The sequence below is a fragment of the Salarias fasciatus genome, chromosome 4 (assembly GCF_902148845.1).
Source record: "Salarias fasciatus chromosome 4, fSalaFa1.1, whole genome shotgun sequence".
In the NCBI taxonomy this organism is placed as follows: Eukaryota; Metazoa; Chordata; class Actinopteri; order Blenniiformes; family Blenniidae; genus Salarias; species Salarias fasciatus.
The window spans coordinates 12,822,425-12,842,394 of record NC_043748.1 but is presented as its reverse complement, the minus strand read 5'-3'; the positions used below and the strand labels follow the sequence as shown (position 1 = coordinate 12,842,394).

The 19,970-nt window shown below is 45.6% G+C and overlaps 1 protein-coding gene across 7 annotated transcripts in view; it reads right to left on the bottom strand.

Annotated features, from left to right (window-relative positions):
• Positions 1-2,092: 2,092 nt before the first annotated feature.
• grin2ba (glutamate receptor, ionotropic, N-methyl D-aspartate 2B, genome duplicate a) overlaps positions 2,093-19,970 on the bottom strand; it is a 134,768-nt gene continuing 116,890 nt past the window's right edge. For all 7 annotated transcript variants that reach the window (XM_030089725.1, XM_030089730.1, XM_030089727.1 and 4 more), the window contains 5 exons: positions 16,637-16,866; positions 16,392-16,552; positions 15,093-15,280; positions 10,828-11,066; positions 2,093-4,736 (listed from right to left, as the gene is read on the bottom strand). In XM_030089725.1, the coding sequence (XP_029945585.1) occupies positions 2,460-4,736; positions 10,828-11,066; positions 15,093-15,280; positions 16,392-16,552; positions 16,637-16,866 (3,095 nt within the window). In that variant the 3' untranslated portion in view covers positions 2,093-2,459. The remainder of the gene's footprint in view (positions 4,737-10,827; positions 11,067-15,092; positions 15,281-16,391; positions 16,553-16,636; positions 16,867-19,970) is intronic.

Genomic DNA, 19,970 nt, shown 5'->3' with positions numbered 1-19,970 from the left:
AATTATTAAAACGATTAAGTTAAACTCATATTTTCCTAATCTCCTTGGGGTAAATCCCTTTTTCTGTATTGACCCAGTTATGATCATACTGAACTCTACAACCCGAGTTGGGAATTCCAAGTTCTGAGACAACTGGACTAGAAAGATTACGGTGGGAAATGACTTAGTTCAGACTTGAGCAGCTTCCTGTAGCCGGCTGGCACTCCCTGTGCAGCCCTTGAACTTCTGACGCCAACTGACCAGAGACGAAACCTGGACAGAGCCTCTCTCTTCCGCACGGTAACGTGGCGAGTCATCATCGGACAGCGCGGGTCGGGGAGCGGGGAGCGAGGGGAGGAATGGGATGATAAGGCATGTTTACTGAGTGCCTACACTGAGTTAAAAAGTCTTGTGCAATAAATGAGGCCTCATCAGCAAAATAGACTATCTACAGCCGTCAAAGTAAAAATCTTTTCTTTCCGCAAGATGGCCGCCTTCCCGGAAGCCTCAGTCAGACATCCGCCTCAGCTCGAGCATTTTGTTTTTTGTTTTTTTTTTAAAATCAGCATCAATGTCACGGGGCAACGACACTTCTACACATTTTTTTTTCTTCTTCTTCTTCTTTGTTTCACCAACATGAATGACAGTGCATATACTCATCATATACAATGTCCTCTCGGAGCGTTCTGCGCCAGCCTCTCGGACCGCTCCGCGAAAAAACTGAACACCTTCGACGAGATACTAGTGAGAGGCCGAAAAAATTAAGTGCCTGGTGACTGTCATTATGTAACCTGAATAAAAGAAGTGGTCTAAAGGCTGCCATGTTGTGAACTGAGACGCGTCGGTCTATCCGTAACAATGGGACATCCTGAATAGCAACTGGTTCATAAAACACCGCCCACGTTTGACATATGAAACATTTTTTTTTTTTTTTTTACGAAGTTATAAAAGATCTTAAACGGCATCTTGTATCTAAACCATCAGCAGCAGCGTCTCAAATCTGCTGTAAAACTTTTTTTTTTTTTTTTTTTTTTTTTTTTTACTGCAGTTTTGGCTCATAAATGCGACGAGAATCCCGGGCGGCCTTAAAGGGCGCCGGTCGTGCCACGTGAGGACCGCTTTGTGAACTGGAGGACACTTCCACTGGAGACCATTAAGGCACGTCCTTCCTCTCAGTATCTTCAGCTTCTGACGAAACATCGTTAGTTCACAGTAACACAAGTTCAGACTGACGAAAAAAAAAGAATGCGTTTATATATATGTGAAGGTGTGTGTGCGCACTTGATTTATAATGTCTCGAAACATCAAAAAAAAAAAAGGAAAAAAAGAAAAAAAAAGGACCTGTTAGCTCCAAATTTGTCTTCCAGATCCCGGTTTAACACGAGTAGCAAATAAACGAATGAGCATGGAGTAAAATATTCTACAGAAAACAGAAAAACAGGAGTTAAGGACTCAGTCTTTCTGGCTTGTTTGGTTGAACTAAGAACAACCTTCCTGCTGCCGCAAGAGGCAGACAGAATACAACTACAGATACTAAAACAGTAGTGAAATATTCTACCAAACAGAACACAAAACAAGAAAAACTTAGTGATATCATAAGCAGTGTTATCATAATCAGCACTAACATCTTTGTTATTCACAACGTTATCAGTATTATTGTTGTTCTTATACCCTGTTTTTTCTAGAAGAATATCTTATTATCATTCATGATTGTATTTCTCATAGCAAACAAGATCAGCTCTTTTGGCATCAGGGATGAGGAGGAGGAGGAGGAGGAGGAGGAGGAAGAGGAGCGAGGGAGAGAAAGAGGAGGAGAGATGGACAGGCCGGGCTGTCTCCAGCTGGACAGAGCGAGAAAGACAGAGAAGTACCAGTCATCTCCCGTGTAGCAGCTCTGGTAAACGTGACAATGTCTACTTTCCGCAGTGACACAGGGGCAGATGGGCAGTTCGCTCTCGTCGTCCTTCCTCATGAGCGCTCAGCAGGAGCCTTCAGACGGCCGTCAGATCGCACCAGGCTCGCGCGGCCGACGTCGGACCGCGATGAGGTGTCGCCTCGTTACAATATCAACCAAGTACGCTGACTTCTACCACGCTGGTGGATGGCATGATGGACTTGAGTTGAGTGCATCTGTGAGGTTAAGGGGGATGTTAATTGACTGTGTTTGGAAATAAATGTAGAGTAGCTTTGGCCATTTCTGAGAGAGGGTTAACACCCCACGCCTCCTCAGAGTGTCCTGATTAATTTACCCATATTTTCCTGCAAAAAATCAATACCAATTTTCACATTCTCCTGCTAACTTTACATAGCTGAGTCTCTACCTTCCAGTGCCCCTTTGTCTCTCCTCTTTCTGTCTCAATATGGGCGAAAGTTTGTCTACAGTGTCTTTAGTATCATCCCTGATCTCCTAACACCAAACGCCTCTATTGCTCTCCTTTGTCTCCCGTTTCCTGCTCCACCTCCCCCCCTTCTCTTGTCTCTCACACATCAGACTCAATGCTGGAGAGTTTCTCGTACACATGGCCATTGCTTCCGTTGAAGGGACGTGGGGGGCCGACCCCCAGCATGGAGCCATGGTGGTTCATCCCACCCAGGCTGAGCTCTTTCGGGAACCGGGGTGTCATGTTGGACATCACCCCGGCGGAGGCGGACGCCGGCAGATATGACGTTGTACTCATCTGGCTCCTGAAGTCACTGCGGCTGTTTTTGGCAACTTGTTGCTGCTGCTGCTGCTGCTGCTGCTGCTGCTGCTTTTTCATGTAATACTGTTTGGCTCCGTGCATCAGACACTGGTCGTCGCCAAAGGTGGGTATAAAGGGGTTTTGGTTTACCCGGTCGGGGTAAAGAGATTTGGATAAAGAGAATGCTGCCCCGCCTCCTCCTTCCATCAGGGATCGGTCCCTCTCTCTCATGTCTCTCTCTCCGATGGAGCGGCGGTGGAGGCCTTCGCCACCTCTGAACAGGCCAAATGGCGAGCCGGGTCCTTTCTGGCTTTCACCTCCATAAAACAACGGGTCCCTTTCCCTTTCTCTCTCCGAGCCCCCGTGGCGCTCAAATATGTGTGCGAAGGGGCTGGTGCCTTCCATGTAGCGCTCTTTCTCTTTCAGACTCACACTCCTGGGAGGGGGCAGCATACCTCCCATACCGGCACCGCCCATCCCACCGCCGCTCAAATCTCCAATCAAACTTCCCATTCCGCCCGACTCTTCTTTCTGAAGGTCAACAAACGTGTCGTACGAGTGCTGCCGCCTCAGCGGTTTGCCAAATCCTCCGCTTTTCCTCCTCTGCTGGGCCTGAGATTGAGGGCCTCCGCCCATGCCGCCTCCTCCCATACCTGTCCCACCCCCCATCTGTTCCAAGAGGTGGTTGTTGTCCTCGCTGATATCATAGAGGTTTCCTGTCTTTTTACAACCTTCGCAGCGCATGCAGGTCGCAGAGCTCGGGCGGCTGCTTCCTCCACCACCTGAGGAGCCACAGCTCATACCACCGTATCCACCACCTCCGTGGATGGACATCTGCTTGCCCCCAGGAGCCCGACAGTTCCTGCACTCCCACTCTCCGCCTGCCAACCCAGATCCTCCCCCACTTTTTGAATCGGCCTTTTTGGGTTTGCTTTTAAGAAAGTCATCCACCGGGACCAAGGAGGTGCAGGGCCCGCCGTCTCTGCTCCCAGGGCCTTCCGTCAAGTCCACGTGTTCCCACTGAGGAACGCCCTCTTTGGGCCGAAACTGGTCCAAATAAAAATCCCTAACGCTCTCCTTTTCTCTGAAAAGATAAGAGTTGCCATCGTTGTTCCCGCCTCCGCCCCCTCCGCCACCTCTCTTACGCTCGGAGGGCAGAAGTGGGGGAGAGGAGGCGCGGTGGCCGTGGTAATGGTGGTGGCTGATGTGGTAGGGTTTCCTCCTGTAGCCCAGCTCGATCTCGTCCAGCTCCCGTCTGGACTTGGCAGAGGCCGGCCTCTTTTTCAGGCTATCGCGGTACTGCTTGCGCTTCTTGGCGTTACCCTCGAGGTTTCCGTAAGTAACTGTGTGCGTAGAAATGTCAGAAACATCAGAGCGTATATTTCCGTCGTCGTCGCCTCTCCCTCCGCAGTAGCCGTGTCCGGGGATGTAGGTGGAACTGGAGGCTCCTCCCTTGAAGGAGAACTTCCCATACAGGTCGGGCAGACCTCCCTTGAAGCCCTGGCTGGAGGGGGGGGTCTGTCCGGACAGCAGGTCAAACTTGCTCATGTTTCTGTGGGTCAATGCGGAACACGGCTGGGTGGTAAAAATGGGTGCCACCCCTCCACCCAAGCTGTCACAATCGAACATGCCACCCTCCAGAGAGCTGGCGCTGCCCAAACTATGAGGCCTGTTGGGGGGAGGTCCACTGAGCCCTAGGGTTGAGCCATGGTGATGTAGGTAGTGGTCCTGGTACAAATTGCTGTCTTTCAGGTGGAGGTTGCCAAACGTCCTCTCCACCTCGCTGATGTAGTCACTGAACATGTTGTCTTCTGGGAGATAGGGTGGCTTGCAGTCTGAGTGGCCCGCCAAGCTGCGCCGATGTTCAGAGATGTCATAGACAGAAGATTCGCGGCGGATGAAGTCCAGGGCGCTGTGCGGGGAGCCGTTCACCCCCGACAGGGAGGCCATGTTCTTGGCAGTGCGTAAGAGGCGCATGATGTTGGAATGGGTGTTGTTCATGGTGGCTGAAGGGGAGTTGAGTGCCGAGCTGCTTTTCTCTTCGATCTGCACCCCGTGAATACAGCTGTAAATGCCCTGTGAGGGAAAGAGAGGAGGATTAAAGTTTGTACATGACCAACATTTTATTGACCAATGTCTCTTTTCTATCAAAGCATAGACTGTATATAAAGGTGGGTCACAGTACATGTTTTTGTGCTATTGAATAAAATTCTATCAAATTTTCATAACTGTAAACATTGCATTACTCATTGAGGGTGTGTGTGTATGTGTGTATGTGTGTACGTGTGTGTATGAGGGGGTTATTTTGACATGTGAAGCACTTTGTGTTGCATTTTAATTTAGGAAAAGTGCTCTATAAATAAGGATTGATTACGAATTGACTGACTGATCGATCGATCTGACCCAATCACTAACTGCTCCAGTTAAGACCTGCCGTCAGTGATGAAATATTAACAACCAATTAGCTAAAATCATGTTAAAATGACAGAAATCATCACAAAGGAACATGTTTCCTTCTGGTGTGCTTTGAGTTTAAGACAATTATAAACACTCATGCATCCAACCAACAGGTGGAAATGAAGTTTGATTTAAGTTCTGTCAAGTCCTCTATCTTTCTTAGACATATTAAACATGCAGTTTACACACATATATGGCCAATATTTTGCAAATTCTGTAAACAAAAAAAAAACACCATTTCAAATAAACAGTATGATGATATGCCTATTGTTAGAATTGCTTTATTCCTTCAATTTAATATTACAAGATGGCACACAAAGATTTGAAGCATTGGTGTGACCTGAAGGTAAAAGGTCAAGAAAAGAAGTCACCCTCTTCCAGCTGTTCCATTTACAGAGGGTTAGTTGTTAGCTTTGTCATGATTTACTTTCAGTTTCTCAACTGGACGTCAGCACTGATGTCAAGGGAGCCAAGGACACAGGACCGAAGCTGCTTCTCATCTAGTAAGTACCTCCTGCGTAAACTGCAGATCTGATGAGCAACTCAATGTGTATGAAAAGATTCAATTGTGAGTTTTTGGTGAAAAGAACGGGAAACAATCACTTAAATTTGATAACGTTTTTTATAAACTCGATGAAATTGAGCATCTCTGCTGATGAAACCTTGCTGGATACCAGGGGTTCTCAGAATGCGAGAAGATACGCCCCCTCACATATCTTAAACCAGATTCCGCCACCAGGCACATTAACTCTGAGAAGCACTGCTGTACATAATAACCTGAAACTAACGTCCATCTTCCATGAAACCCAAAGACAGTAAGATAATCTATTCCCTGGTGTGAGAGAAAGTGAGGCGGTGTAAGTGGAAAAAAAAAAAAAAAGGTTCAGAGAGGACAGCGTGGCTCAATGGCAGATGATTGATATAGGAAAAGGGGCTGTAAAACACCGCTCGGAACCGTTGGTCAATACCTTTAATCAATGTGATTAGAATTCAGCAGAACAATATCCTTCGGCTGATATTAAACGTTACACTTTCGCAACCCCTCAATGCCAGCGGCCACGGCACAATTTCCTCCCGGCAGAAAGGCCAAGTCAAGGAGACAGTGGCCGAGCCTCACAGTGACAGAAAGATAAACCGCCCCATTTACATTCAGTGATGTACGATACAATATTCAGATAAAAATGGATGTACAGCAGAGAGCAAACCAGGCATGACGGATGGGGACGGTAAAAGATCGGATCAATGCCCGACAATGATTTTACTCAGTTTTTCAGGACGTCTGTAAATGGTTGGGGAAATAAGGCGGCATACTGGCCCCAGCGAGAGACCAGAGATGTGCTGATCTCCATCCTGTTTCTGTGCGGCGGGGTCAGGACTCTGCAGAAAGGGTTAAGGGTCTTCCGCCGTCTAGCCGTGACCCCACTCCCTCCATCCTTTTCTCTACTAATAGGACTAGTTGACCCTCCGTCCCGCCTTCCCCAGCCGCTTGTTCCTGGTTGTTAATTAGCTTCACGGACTCGGCCCGCATTGCAGCAAAAAGACTCATCCCTCAGTCGGGGTTTATAGATAATGTTATTACTTCTTTTAATTTCACAGTCTGTTAACAGCTGAGTATGTAAAGCTCGACAGTGGCTGAAACTAAGAGAGGTTAACATAAATATAAAGTGACTCAACACTATTAAAGAAAGGTGGGATTTGGAGAGCAGGAGGAATGTATGCACCCACATTCAAGAGTGGTTTATTTAATTTTTTCAATTTCACTTCGAACATCTTTCAATGTTTATCAGGTCCCTTCTCTGTCTCATCCATGTTTCTTTTTTCCATCTGTCTGTTTATATAATTGGTCCTCACTTCGTCCCTTTTGTTTTTCTTCTTTTATTGTTGTGATTATGCCCCACCTGCTGCTGGAATCTGTCACAGTTTCCCTCCCGTGATTTCGACGAAATCGTCCCGCCGGGTGGCGAAATTTCACAGAAATATTTACCTTCATCTCGGGACGTTTTGGCATCCATGAATCACTGTGGTGAACAATGTTGCAGTTTAGGACCAAGGTCAGATCGCATATTTGTTCTCTCTCTCTCTCTCTCTCTCTATTGCACTTGCACAAATAAACAGTGGCAATAACCGCAAGCGGGAAGAAGAAGTTATGACTGCAGTGCATCAAATCTCGGACATCTAACAAAGCGATTGCTGCTTTGTATTCAATAGCAGATTTTGTCTACTCTGCATGCCCACATAAAGTAACAGTTGGCAGATTGCTTCTGGCCTGGTGCTACAGTAGACGATTATTTGGGAAGGCAGTGTGAATAGAAGGAGCTGTGGCCTGAGGGCTCCTCGGAATTCTCTCTCCGCCGACGGAGCGCAGCGCAATCTATAGGTGATTACACTGATACAGGGAAAAAAAAAAAAAAAAAAAAAGGCAGGAAATCAGCAAATAACCTGCTGCTTGCAAACTGCATCCAGAGCACTAACTGTACATGTGGCGGGTCGTAACTTAAAGCTGCCTGCGTGCGGTGCACAGGCGCGCCGCCGAATGCAAATGAGCGCCGCCGCGACGTGACGCGAGCGCCGTGGAGAGCGAAGTGATTAAACCTCTAATACATTTACTGTTCTGAAGTCATTAGAGGCTTTTTAAATCAATATAATTAATTTGTCTCGGTGCTGCAGGTGGGGCCTGGAGGAGCAGGTAGCCCGGGGGAGGGCCGCTCGCCGAGGGAGCCGGGCGCTAACCGAGCGAGCAGCCGTGACCGGCGCCACGTGACTCACGCCGGCCGTGACAGATGTCTCATTTTTTACACCGCCGAGCTTAAATGTTAATTGCGGTAATAACAATAAGGTTTATTGGATTATGCTGTGAAATTAAAAAAGCGGAATCAATCTGAGCGGCAGAGGGAAGGAGAGCGGAAAGTGGAAAGGGGGAGGAGAAGAAAAAAATAATGAAAATAAAGAAATAGCCAAGGCTGAAGCTGCGGTCGAGGACGGAGGAAAAATAAACTGCAATTTTCTCTGTTGTCGCTTCACAGTTTGCGTGCTCGGCCCTACATATCCAAATGAGCCACCCCGATGAATATATTTCCCTTGAATATATTAGCATACTGAATCTACGGACGCGGCGGCATTCATTTGTTGCGCCATTGCATGAAAGTCAAAGGTAATTTCTGCAAATGAGAGCAGCCGCCGAATGTTACACAAAGCATAATTGGTCTCTGATCCCGTTCCCTCACAAATTACAACCAGGTAATAATCAAAAACAACGCCGAGCGGCCCGTCTTTGGAAACAAGCAGTCAGCTGACATTTCAGCAACAAATATTTTACACTTCGTCGGCACAGACGCGCGGACACACACACACACACACACCATAAACAGGGCGACGTCGTAAAATTAACACCATACAAAATAATCAAACTTGGCCACTGGAGCGTAATATTAGAGGAAATTTTTTTAACCCCCCCCCCCTTCTTGCTTTCTTGGCACAAGCAGTAACAGCATATCAAATTCAGGGAGAGAGGCGGGAAGCAAGTGTGTGGCTTCGCCGCTGTAAATTAGCCACGTGGTTTCGCCTGCAGCGGTTCACCTTCAGAGGCGCACAGTGAATTACACCAGAGCCATGTCAAAACAATTGGAATGCAAATCAAATACCTCGGGGTGACTTTGGTCCCCCTGGAATCCAGTAATCTACCCACTTCGGGTCGGTGGCTGATTTCTTTCTTTCTCTCTCTCCTTTTTTTTTTTTTTTTTTTTTTTGGTGAATTATTGATTTCGGCTCAACATTTTGTAAATATTTACCTCATGGGCGTCAAAAAGGCCAAACAGAGGGAGAAAGCTGCTGCGTCTGTGTATGCTTTGGGAGTAAGAGTTCGGCTCAGTTAAGGGCGACACGTGCTCGTTGATAATTTTAGCATCTCTAAAGCCTGGAATAACATTCATTCCAGAGACATTAGCGACGGTGGAACCAATTCAGGGATGAGCGAACAGGCAAACAAAGGTGACTCCACACACCAGAAGGGTTCAGTGACGCAGAGGTAAACACTGTTTTGGGGTGTTGTCATTCAGCCGCCGACAATAACAATCAGGATTTATTTTTAGCTGTCAGAGCTCTCGCTGCTTGTCACAAAACAAACATCCCTCCTTTGTCTGATGGTCAACTGCGCTTCGATCTTCAGTCTGTGACGACCGCTGAATACGCGTGCATGCGTAGAGCAAAAATAAACTACAAAGCTGACCTGTCTGCCAGACAGAGATGAGTTTTGCATGTGTTTGTTAGTATTTGATGTAATGAGCAGCGTCTCCCCTCTGTCCTGCAGGTATCTCTGGCTGCAGAGCTAAAAGCCCCCGATGAGTCGTCCCTGCTCCTATCAGCCTGCACTGGGTTGATTATTTTGCTATTTGTTGCTCTCGGTCATCTGTTGTTTCCCGTTCTGTTGTTTTCTCTCTTTGCCACCATCCACTAACACCCGGGCTCAGCAGCCAGCGGCTCTGCAGTCACATGCAGCTCCTCAGAATTTCTGCAGTGGCTCCCTGTTGCTTTTACCTCCAAATTAACAGTTGATTTGGTGCATAGCTGAAAATCTTTTACAAATGTATCACTTTGTTAAGGTGCAATGGTTCCTATTTTGCCAAATATGTGCAGGTGGCAACCTCAAGCCTCTGTAAGCCATCAGAGGATAAATCCAAAAAAAGAAGAGTCTCCGAGGGAAATCCAGAGTTTAATCCAATGTGGATGAACTGTCATACTGGTATGTTTGATGTGTGGAAGGAAATTAAGGAGAAACGCTGAAATGCTAAAAAAAGTTCCATCATTCTTGATCACAGTTTTCAGGAGAACAGATATAAATCATAAGTTTATAAGCTGTGTTACCTTATTCAGCAAAGTAGGTTGTTTTTATGTTTTGTTGCACCTAAACTGATAAATATCACAATAATTTCTTTTTTGTATAAATTATCACCGCACATCTTTTAAGTCATTTTAATCAGATGCAGCCTTGTTGGCTGAAGCTAAAACAGAAGTGACGCTGTGCTGCAGTGGTTTGCTCTCATACTCCAAAACCAAGATTTTTTTCAAGTTCAAGATGGAATTCGGAGGCTGTTCGGTGGAGTTTGCATGTTCTTCATCTCACAACGGCAAGCTGTATCAAGCACTATATCAGATGCATGAACTTAAAAAATGTCCTTCATCTGACTATAGCCCCGTTTACACACACACAAACACAAAAAAAACATTGTTTCTGTAAATTGTCGCGTTTCCACGTCAACATTTTTAAATCGACACAGATGTTCATATGGACAGATGACCAATTGGATTGTAATTGCAGGGACTCAACTATAAAACTACCAAGTGCTGATGTTTACAGTATGCAGAGCTGTTATTAATGTACATCGACGTGTTTTAACTCTGGGAAGTGTTTCAGGCAGTAAAGTGCTCCGACAGGAGTGATGCCTCACTTCGCTCCGGTGTGCTTGCTCAGCCTTAAACACACTTTAGTGGCAAAATTAATCAGTCAGTCCAAAGCTGATCAACATTTATCAGAGGGGAGCGTCTATCTGTGTGTAAACACTTACTGTGTTTTATGGAACCAGACCGCGCCGATCGACACATGCATTTAATACGTATTAGTTCAGTTGGTCACCGTGAAGGGTGTCAGCGTCGGTGTAGTATTTGTAACTGTGTAATTACAGGCTCCTCCCTCCTCCCCGCCGCCCAGGCTCACCCTGCTGATGGAGAAGACGAAGCCGGGCTGTCCGGAGCAGACGCCCATGAAGCAGAAGCGCAGCTGCCAGTAGAACCAGTGCTCGCAGATGAAGGTGATGAGCGAGAGCGCCATGGCGGCGCCCAGCATGTAGAAGACGCCGGCCATGTTGTCCACGTCCAGCTGGCTGGACATCACCTCGTTCTTCTCGTGGTGGCAGATCCCCGTCAGCCACAGCGACTCCAGCTCCTCCATCTCACCTGGACGGGGGGGGGGGGGAGGTGAGGGAGTGGCGGGAGGAACGAAGGCGGTGGGACAAACAGATGGCGTCGGAGTGGAGAGGGATGGATGAAGGAAGCATGGAGCAACAAGGAGGAGGAGGATAAGTGGAGATGAAGATGAGACAGATGACGGGGGCGCGATGACGACATGTCCAGACGTGTTTTCATAATTTGATCGAGAATTGAAATATATAAAAAAAGAAAGTGTGGATGAAGTTAAAATATAAAGTAGAAAGGATTGATGTGATGTAACAGGAGGATGAGTATTGGAGGACACCAGGGATGGAGGGAGAGAGTGATGCAACAGAAGAAGGGAGGAGGGAAGAAGAGAAGGGGGGGGTCAGGACGTAAGTCAGAAGTGAAGTAAGGTCTCTGAAACGAGCAGCGAGCTTCACACGAGACAGAAAAGCGCCGCGTGCCGCCGGTCGCACGTTAATTACATCAATATTATTCACACTGCATTCTGCAAATAATTGTGTCTGTAGGTGTCTGCCGCTCCGTCCCCGAGCTCCCGGGCTCGTTTGTGGGTCACCTTCTGTTTCATCTGGAGCCGTTCTCTATCAAAGCCGGCCGGCGCGGGACAGGCGTCGCTTAATTAATCATACATTCAGCCGCTGTCGCTGCACGTCGGCGCCACTCATGCATCTCGGCGCTGGCCGGCCTCTGAGCATCAATGGGCATCTCCGACGGATGCAAACTCAAAGAGAAGCAACACACACACACACACACAGCCACGTAGCTAAACTAGCAATCATCCAGTCAGGACTCAAACACAGGAAAGCCAGACGCACACTGCAACCTTCAACTTGACCTGTACTGTAAGTAAATCCTCTGTGACGTAAAGCTTAAGCCTGTGATTGATGCACTGCGCCGCGCACGTCGATTGTAAACCCCACAAACGGTGCACGTGATGAAGTGGCCTCCTCTGTTTCTGTTTCGGATCAGGAGGGAAGCAACACGCCTGAAGGCTGTTTGTTGACTGCCAACAGAAGTTGGACTTGTTTTTTTTAAACCTGTCACAGGAGTCACATGACCAAGGCGGATACGACCCAGAGGGGTCAACAGAGGCCACAAACACCAGTCATGTAGCTCGATGAAACATTATCAATAATTCCAATTGGATCAATAGGGCAAACGGTAATATAGTGCCGTCATAACCTCTAAATTTTAACTTTACACATTTACAGGTATACTGCCACTTCATGTAACTTTTACCAAATTATGTGATGGTGACGAAAATGGCCAAAGTTAAGAAAAAAAATTGTGCAATCAGATTTAATTCCTCTGATATACTTTAAAACTTCAGTTACAATGAGCTTAAATCAGCATCTGCTTCTGGCCAAGTAAGACATTGAAGCTGGTGTCAAATTACAGACACCTCAAGCTGCATGTCTGCAGGTTTGCATGATTTAAGGAAGACTTCCAAGAAGCAAGTTGTGCTGAAATTAAGAAAAAAAAAAGTCTTCTAAAAGAGATAAAAGCTCATTTCAGCCAGGGGGTAAACAAAAAGGCCTGCATGAAGATTTCTTTTTAAAACTCTGAATTGTGAAACGCTAAGAGGAGGCGTGGAAAATAGCTGAAAACACAGAATAATAGGTTTCCTTTGAAGTAACATTTGGAGGAAATGTGTTTTGCACTCACACGAAAATGTTTCAGACATAACAGTAGCATCAATCTTCGAGTCTAACTCACAGCCATAAAGTAAATAAAGCCGTTTCCCTAAAAGTGTCTCCTTTACCTGCTTTATGCGCCTCTCTATGTGGGAAACATCACAAGAACAAAGAAATATTACAGATTGACTGTCAGAGGTCCAAGTCTATTAAATGAGTTTGATCACCACATACGTTTTAATCAGAATGGCTTCATTTTCAGGCCAGATGTGATTTTTTTTTTTTTTTTGTTTGTTTTACGTCAGACTATCCAAATGGCTCCTCGGACCACCGGGCCGTCGGCGGGAGTCCAGTCGCTTTCTAGGCCACCAGGAGGGGAGTGGGTGGCGAGGCGTGGCAAAGTGACATTGAGATCCTGAGACGGGGCGCTCGGCTCCTGTGTTAATGCTGTGGCGTGCGCTCAGGGGGGGGCGTCGGCGCAGGTCGACCCACATTCAGACACACACACGTGCAAGCTGACATTATTATTCAGAAGTTTGAGAGGAAACTTCGCTTGAACGTCTAAACTGATAATCGATGAACGCGAGAGTCCGGAAATATCAGCAGGTTGGTAAACACAACTCTTGTAAATAAATAAATGCAATAAATGCACGCCACTTACACACGTACGCAGTCTAATTTTCAGAAGGCTGACCCACATTCACATGTGCACACGCGCACACACACTCAAAAACACACACCCATGCAACACACAGTGTCAAAATACACCAGGAGCGATGCTGGCGCCTCTAACTGGGACGAGCTATAGTGGGCCCTGGAGGGCCAATGGTTCAGGGTGCAACAATGACACACACACACACACTGGTATTAAAACAGGACATTGTGTAATTAGTCAATAAACTTAGAAAGAGGTTATTCTTTTAGTTTTTGTTTGATAAACCATAAAGCACACACTCCGCAGGTCAGCGATGGACAGAAGGGATTTCATTTTGTTGGGAGACTCATTAAAGCTGCAGCTCGAGCCGTAACCAAGTGCATTTCAAAGGAACAAACCCCGGAGAGCTTGGATCGTCTCCCGTAAAAAGGCCAGGGCGATCATAAAGCACAGCGCCCCACGGTGGAGCTGCATCTCAATTTTACATCTCTGCGAGCAGAGCGTTACCTTTACGGCGTCTTCGAATAAACAGCAGAGGAAATCATGTATGTTTGGCTTCATTCAGAATCAGAAATGGATTTGGCTAAAACTAAAATGTGTTTGACACCGCTGGGGTCAGGATTCCTAAAAATGCCTCTTTTCTACCAGTGAAGTCCAGACAGAAAGTACGTTGACACACAAGAAAACACAAGAAGCTTCATTAAAGCTTCAATAACTGCACCTCTTTCACCATGAATACAGCAAATACGGCACTTTCCAGACTAGAAGTTGCAGTTTTGGAATCTTTTATAACTGCTATTGTGATTGACTGACAGTAGACGCAAAATCTCACCAAGAGAGAAACCTACACCTACATAGCAGAATTTATGCTAAAAATGATCAAACATGCAGCAGAAAATGGAAAACGGGACTGGAGAGAAACTGAATGTCTTATCCTGATAAAGTAAACAGAGAAGGCTAATGGAGGAACAAACAGCAGCTGCAGTTACGGATTGGCTTGAATAAATATACACCACTTAAGTTTGGAAACTACTGTAGCTATTCAAATATGAAGGCTTCAAAAGGAAAGTTTCTTTACTATAAAAGCTCAAACTTTTATTTTAGGGTTCTTCGAATGGATTTCTGCAGAGTTTTTAGCATGTTTTCATAAACTCACCGTCAAAGCACGGCTTTGACTCTGAAGCTGAAGTTTGGAAGACATTTTGTTGTGACAGGCAAAAATCAATCAGCAGTTTAAACCTCTATTAACAGCGAAAAAGGCCGAAAGAAAAATAAAGTGTGTGTAGGAGAAAAGGAAAAAAACAAAAAAGGCAACAGCTCACGAACCAAAGCAGCACCTCATCTGTCAAACACGGCGGTGCTTGTGCTGCCGTTCGGACATGCACGGCCGTCACTGAGACTGACACCTTGACCTTTTTTTGATTTCGCTGCTGATGGGAGCAATAAGATGAATGCGGAAGCGCTGGGAGGGCTCGGTGTGTTTGGAATTCAGCGGACGGCGTTTCAATGATCCGCAAGACACGGACAAATCAGCCCAGTTTGAAACGTGTCTTTCAATTCAAATGTTTCTACTGTTTAAAATAACCGTTTAAAGAAGAATGTACCGACAAACATTGTTTTAGAGTAATTATTCACACGAGCAGCTGCGTGCATGACGGGGCCTCTGCTGGCCGAGTGCATCAAACTGTGGTATTTATGAATAAAGCAGGGGGGGGGGCGAAATGTCTCCTCCTTTCTCACCGTCTCCGAAGAGCTGCAGGATGGCTAGGTCCACGTGTCTCTTCCAGAGCGACTCCTTCTGGATGGCGATGCCGTAGCCCGTGGTGGCGAAGATGTAGCCGCTGCCAATGGTCACCAGCTTGCAGCCCTCGTCCCTGCCGGCCATGTAGTTCAGCACGGCGGCGTCGTAAATGAACGCATCCAGTTTGCTAAAGAAGAGGAGAGAGAGAGAGAGAGAGAGAGAGAGAGAGAGAGAGAGAGAGAGAGAGAGAGAGAGAGAGGGAGAGATGGGAAAAAAAAAGAGGGGGAGAAAGAGATAGGTTACAATTAATTAGCACTTAGGAGTCAGACATCGCGGCTACAACATTCCAATTAACCTGCTAAATAGCACTAAGCTGCTGATAACTGTAATAGACTTCCTCTTGGTTTGCCAAAGGCTGGAGCTGGCAAGCAGACCGCAGAACAGGCGCACTCCATGAAAAGTGAAGAGGGGGAGTGAAAGTATTATTAGAGTTTGTTCGGCTGCAATATGTTTACATGAACCAAGGAGTAAACAAGAGACGTCGGCATTGACGACTATTCCGCCTCGTTTCCAAACATTCATCACAATATGCAGGAATACAGGGTCCGAACATTTGATGTTTTTATATTTTTAGGGTCATCTTAACCCAACGGAGAGAGATGAGAAGGAGTTCAGTTATTTCAGACAATATATAGTAATTTAAAATGTAAGTTTTGACATTTGAAGATAAATTTAGATGTAAGTCAAGCAATGTGAGTACCACTCGTCACAATGGACACATCTTCAATAGTTACACTGTAACTACTGAAGAAAAAATAAGTAAATTCTTGAGGTTGTACCTGAAGATTTTACAACTGTAAGCCTCTGAGGTCTGTGTAGATAAACAGCACTATGTGCCTTTTATACAAAAACTGATCAAAATCATGAAATAACTTCAAGTAAATTCCTCATAGAATTTGTATAATTTGCGTATATAGGCCAAACATGACGGGCTGGGGTACTGAAAATGGAAATAGTCAAGTGTAAAGACTCATCAATTACATGGATTGATGCACAAGAAGCAAAAAGGGAAAAAAAACCCCATAACATCATGGAGGTAATTATGAGAAATGTAAAGCGAGCGTTCTGTCAGCATCAAACATTCTGGTTCTACAGAACGTCTCCACCTCTGTGTCTGGCTCTGCAGGAAGTCTAAACCTGTAGGTCTAGTAATGCATGTTTAACATTAGTTGTAATACAACAGGTTAATTTTCGACATTTTAAACCACAAACATAGGGAAATTGATATTAATATATACCCCGACTTGAGGCTCTGCAGAGCTTCGTCGACGTTCCTCTGATGAAACTTCGTCATGTACGAATGCATCTCAGGATAGTTGTTCCTGATATTCCGCTCCGTGCTGCCGTTGGGGACGGTGCCGAACCGGAACGGGGGAGAAAAATCGTTGGGACTCTGGAACTGAACGCAGGAGAGACGGAGAGAGACGTGTGAAAGAACCCAGCGGCAGAGATGAGGAAGCGTCGGGGCATCACGCCGTTTTACCTTCTTGTCTGACAGACCAGAGACCTGGTCCACATACTCCTCCTGGATCATGAAGGCGGCCAGGTTGGCAGTGTAGGAGGCCAGGAAGATGACAGCGAAGAAGGCCCACACCGACACCATGATCTTACTGGTGGTCCCTTTGGGGTTCTGCACCGGCACGGAGTTGTTGAAGACCAGACCCCACAGCAGCCAGATGGCCTTCCCGATGGTGAAGGACGGACCGTGAGGCTCTGGGAGGAAACAACACCGGTTTAAAGTTTGGGAGAGTTTGGATTTGGATTACGCAAACAGCTCTTTCATTCTTGTGCCAGCTCGGTGAAAAAGTCCACTTTTCACCAAGAACACTTCTCTGGTAGTTTTTAGACTACATTTGCATGTAATTTGTAAAACAACAGAAGCAGATATTTATATTCCAGAGTGCCATTTAACCTTTATGCCAAAACTTTGAGAGATGTTGTGAACAACTTTAACTGTTTTCTCCTTTTGGTGTATGACTAATACGTTTCATATTTACTTCAGTTAGAAGTCGACAGTGGTTACTGGTAATTGTTCACATGCTGAACTGCACTGATTCCTGCAGTATGATGGACATTTTATCTGAAAAACGATCAGCGTATGAGTAACTTTCAGAGAATTTATTCAGTACGACTGCAGATTTTCAGGGATTAGGGCGCACTCAAAGTAGCTCAGGTAGATTCAGAATGTCAACGTTGTTCTGTTATATGTGAAAATACCAATAAAGTGGAAAAATACTTTCATACATTTCAGCAACGGTGGTGGTTTTCAAATGAGGATCTGCAACGAAACGAGGTTTCGAACCTAACGTCAGACTCTCCACGTTGTTCTAAATCGTGCACAGTACTAGTGTGTGTGTAGTGTGTGCTGTAGTTTGTATTATTGGTTCATGTCTTTTGTGTATCGAGCTGCACACAGCAGCAGTTTAGGACACACTTGTGTCTGTTTCAATTAATGGATAACAAAATACTCCACACATGAACTGGATCAGTGAGCATCTAACACCAAAGGATATCATATTTCTCCATTCTATAGAGCTCTTCACACAGTCACAGTATTGTTTTGTTTTTTGTTTTTTTTGCTGCCCAGCATTTTGACCATGCTTCTGATTTGCAGCTGTCGCTTTCATTACTGCCTGGCAAACTGGCGTTAATATTTCACACACACTACCAGAGTCAACGGTTTGTTTTATTACATCTAAAACAGGCATATTCACTTAAGAAAAAAAGTTAGAAAATCTTTATTTTGTAACCTGTTTGACAAGTTCTTGATCATCCACAATAAAAATAGCAAAAGTATAACTGAATACTCCCAAACACACTTGGCTCACTGGCTTTTATCTGTGAATGAGGCCTCTAATTATGATGGGTTTTTTTTTTTTTTATCCTTAATATCCATGCATCACAAATGTGAGTGTGTTTGAAATATTGTTTTTGTGTTTGTAATTTGAGAGGAACCGTGTTAATTCAGTTCATCTATGAGCTGGCAGCAGACTCCAGCCATTACGCTGTGATTAGCAGTTGGTTCATAATGTTTGTGTGGGCATGTGGCAGAAAGAGTGTGTGTACGTGTGTGTGTGTATTGTCGTACGAAGCTTTTGTTCATGAAAAAAGTGGCTCTGCCATGCCAAGTCTCTTCTTTGTGAAGTTTGCAGGAAAGTTGTTTCAATGAATCGGGCAACGATTTTACAAATCTGCAGCTCGGCCATTGATACGTTATTGCATCAAATCCGTTGACTCCAGACTTCGATCTGCACTCTTCGTGATACCAAAAACTCCCACAGCGCAACAAGCAGATGAAACGAGGAGGCACACGCAAGAGAGCAGCGCTTTAGGGAGGAGTGCAGCTTCTCCAGGAGACGATGAAGGATGAAAAACAAAAGACAACCACTGTTTCTATAAATACCCACGTCGGTGATGGAGTTGTGGGAGACATTTATGTGTTTTTTGTTGTTGTTTCTTGTCTTTTTTGACTGAGGAGATCTGAGACGGCCGGCCTGTCAAAGCTGATGTGATTTGGGGAAATATGGAAATGAATGCTAACAACTTGTCCAGAAGGTAAGCGAAGCACTGGAAGCTTGACTGAAAGCGCTGCGACACACCTGCATGTGACGAGGAGAGGGCAGGATGAAGAGGAAGAGGAGGAGGAGGAGGAGGAGGAGGAGAATGAAGTCATTGGGTCGGTGAGGACAGCTCGTCTGCATGAGGAGGCGGCACGCAGCGAGTCCCCGAGTGTCTGTGTCTCTGTCAGTTTTTGGCAAAACACAATTTGTGCAGCGCAGCCGGAATTTGAATTTGAACAGAAAGCAGCACCTACAAAGCGTCTCTACCTGCAGTCGCTTGTTCAAGCAAATCGCTACCTGGAGTTTTTATCTGAAGCACCAAATTACCCACGGCCGCGTTCTCTGCACACTCACTGTCCTCGCGGCGGAGACGGAGCATTTCAAGTTCTCGGTCCTCAGACAGCGTTCCGGTTTGACGGCCGTTTCTTTTCTTTTTTAAAAATCCAGAATCTGAATTTCATTTCCCGGCCAAGACTGTAGCGCCGCTATTATGTTCCGCTGGTCGACTCGTTCAGGCTGGCCAATAAACATCCTTCCTGTTCAGATGCTTTTTAAAAAGATCAGCAGCCGAGAAAAGGTCAGACAAACATACGACGGACAGATAATTGCCGGGTTGTGCTGGTCGGAGAGTGTGTACCTACATTCAAGTGTTGTTTCAATCATCCATTATGAGTCTGACAGAGAAAAGGAGTCAGTGAAAAGAGAGCTGGTGTGAAAGGGAAGAAACAAAGAACGATTTCAGCCTTTTGCTTCGGTTAGCAAGGATAAGTTGATCCAAGGTTAATAAAACATCATCATGAAAAAAACTCGTTTTTTATATTTATAAGGCTTTTTTTTTAACAAGCAAGCAGGAGAGGAATTAAGTGGTTATTGTCTTTTTAAAACATTGCTGTTCCAACGTTTTGAGATCTCACCTAAAGGTTGATAATGCAAAACTGAAGTCATGCCTTTGTTGAGCATCAGGGGGCGATGTTGAGTTGAATTAATGCCAGACTGTCCTTGAGCTGGGTTTCAGATGCTAGTGGTTCTGATCCACACAGGTTCATTCAGTTCATTTTATAAACCCGCTCATCGCATAGATTACATCAGCGTTTATCAGACCCCGTTTACACGTTTCAAGTGAAAACCCGTCCTTTTAACACTTTCGTTTCAAAAAAGTTTCACGTTTACACAGCAAATTTTTCCACTTTAAAAACGTCTCAGACATCAGTGTGTTAGCGATTCCTCCTTCTGTTGTTTTGTGACTCAATACACCCT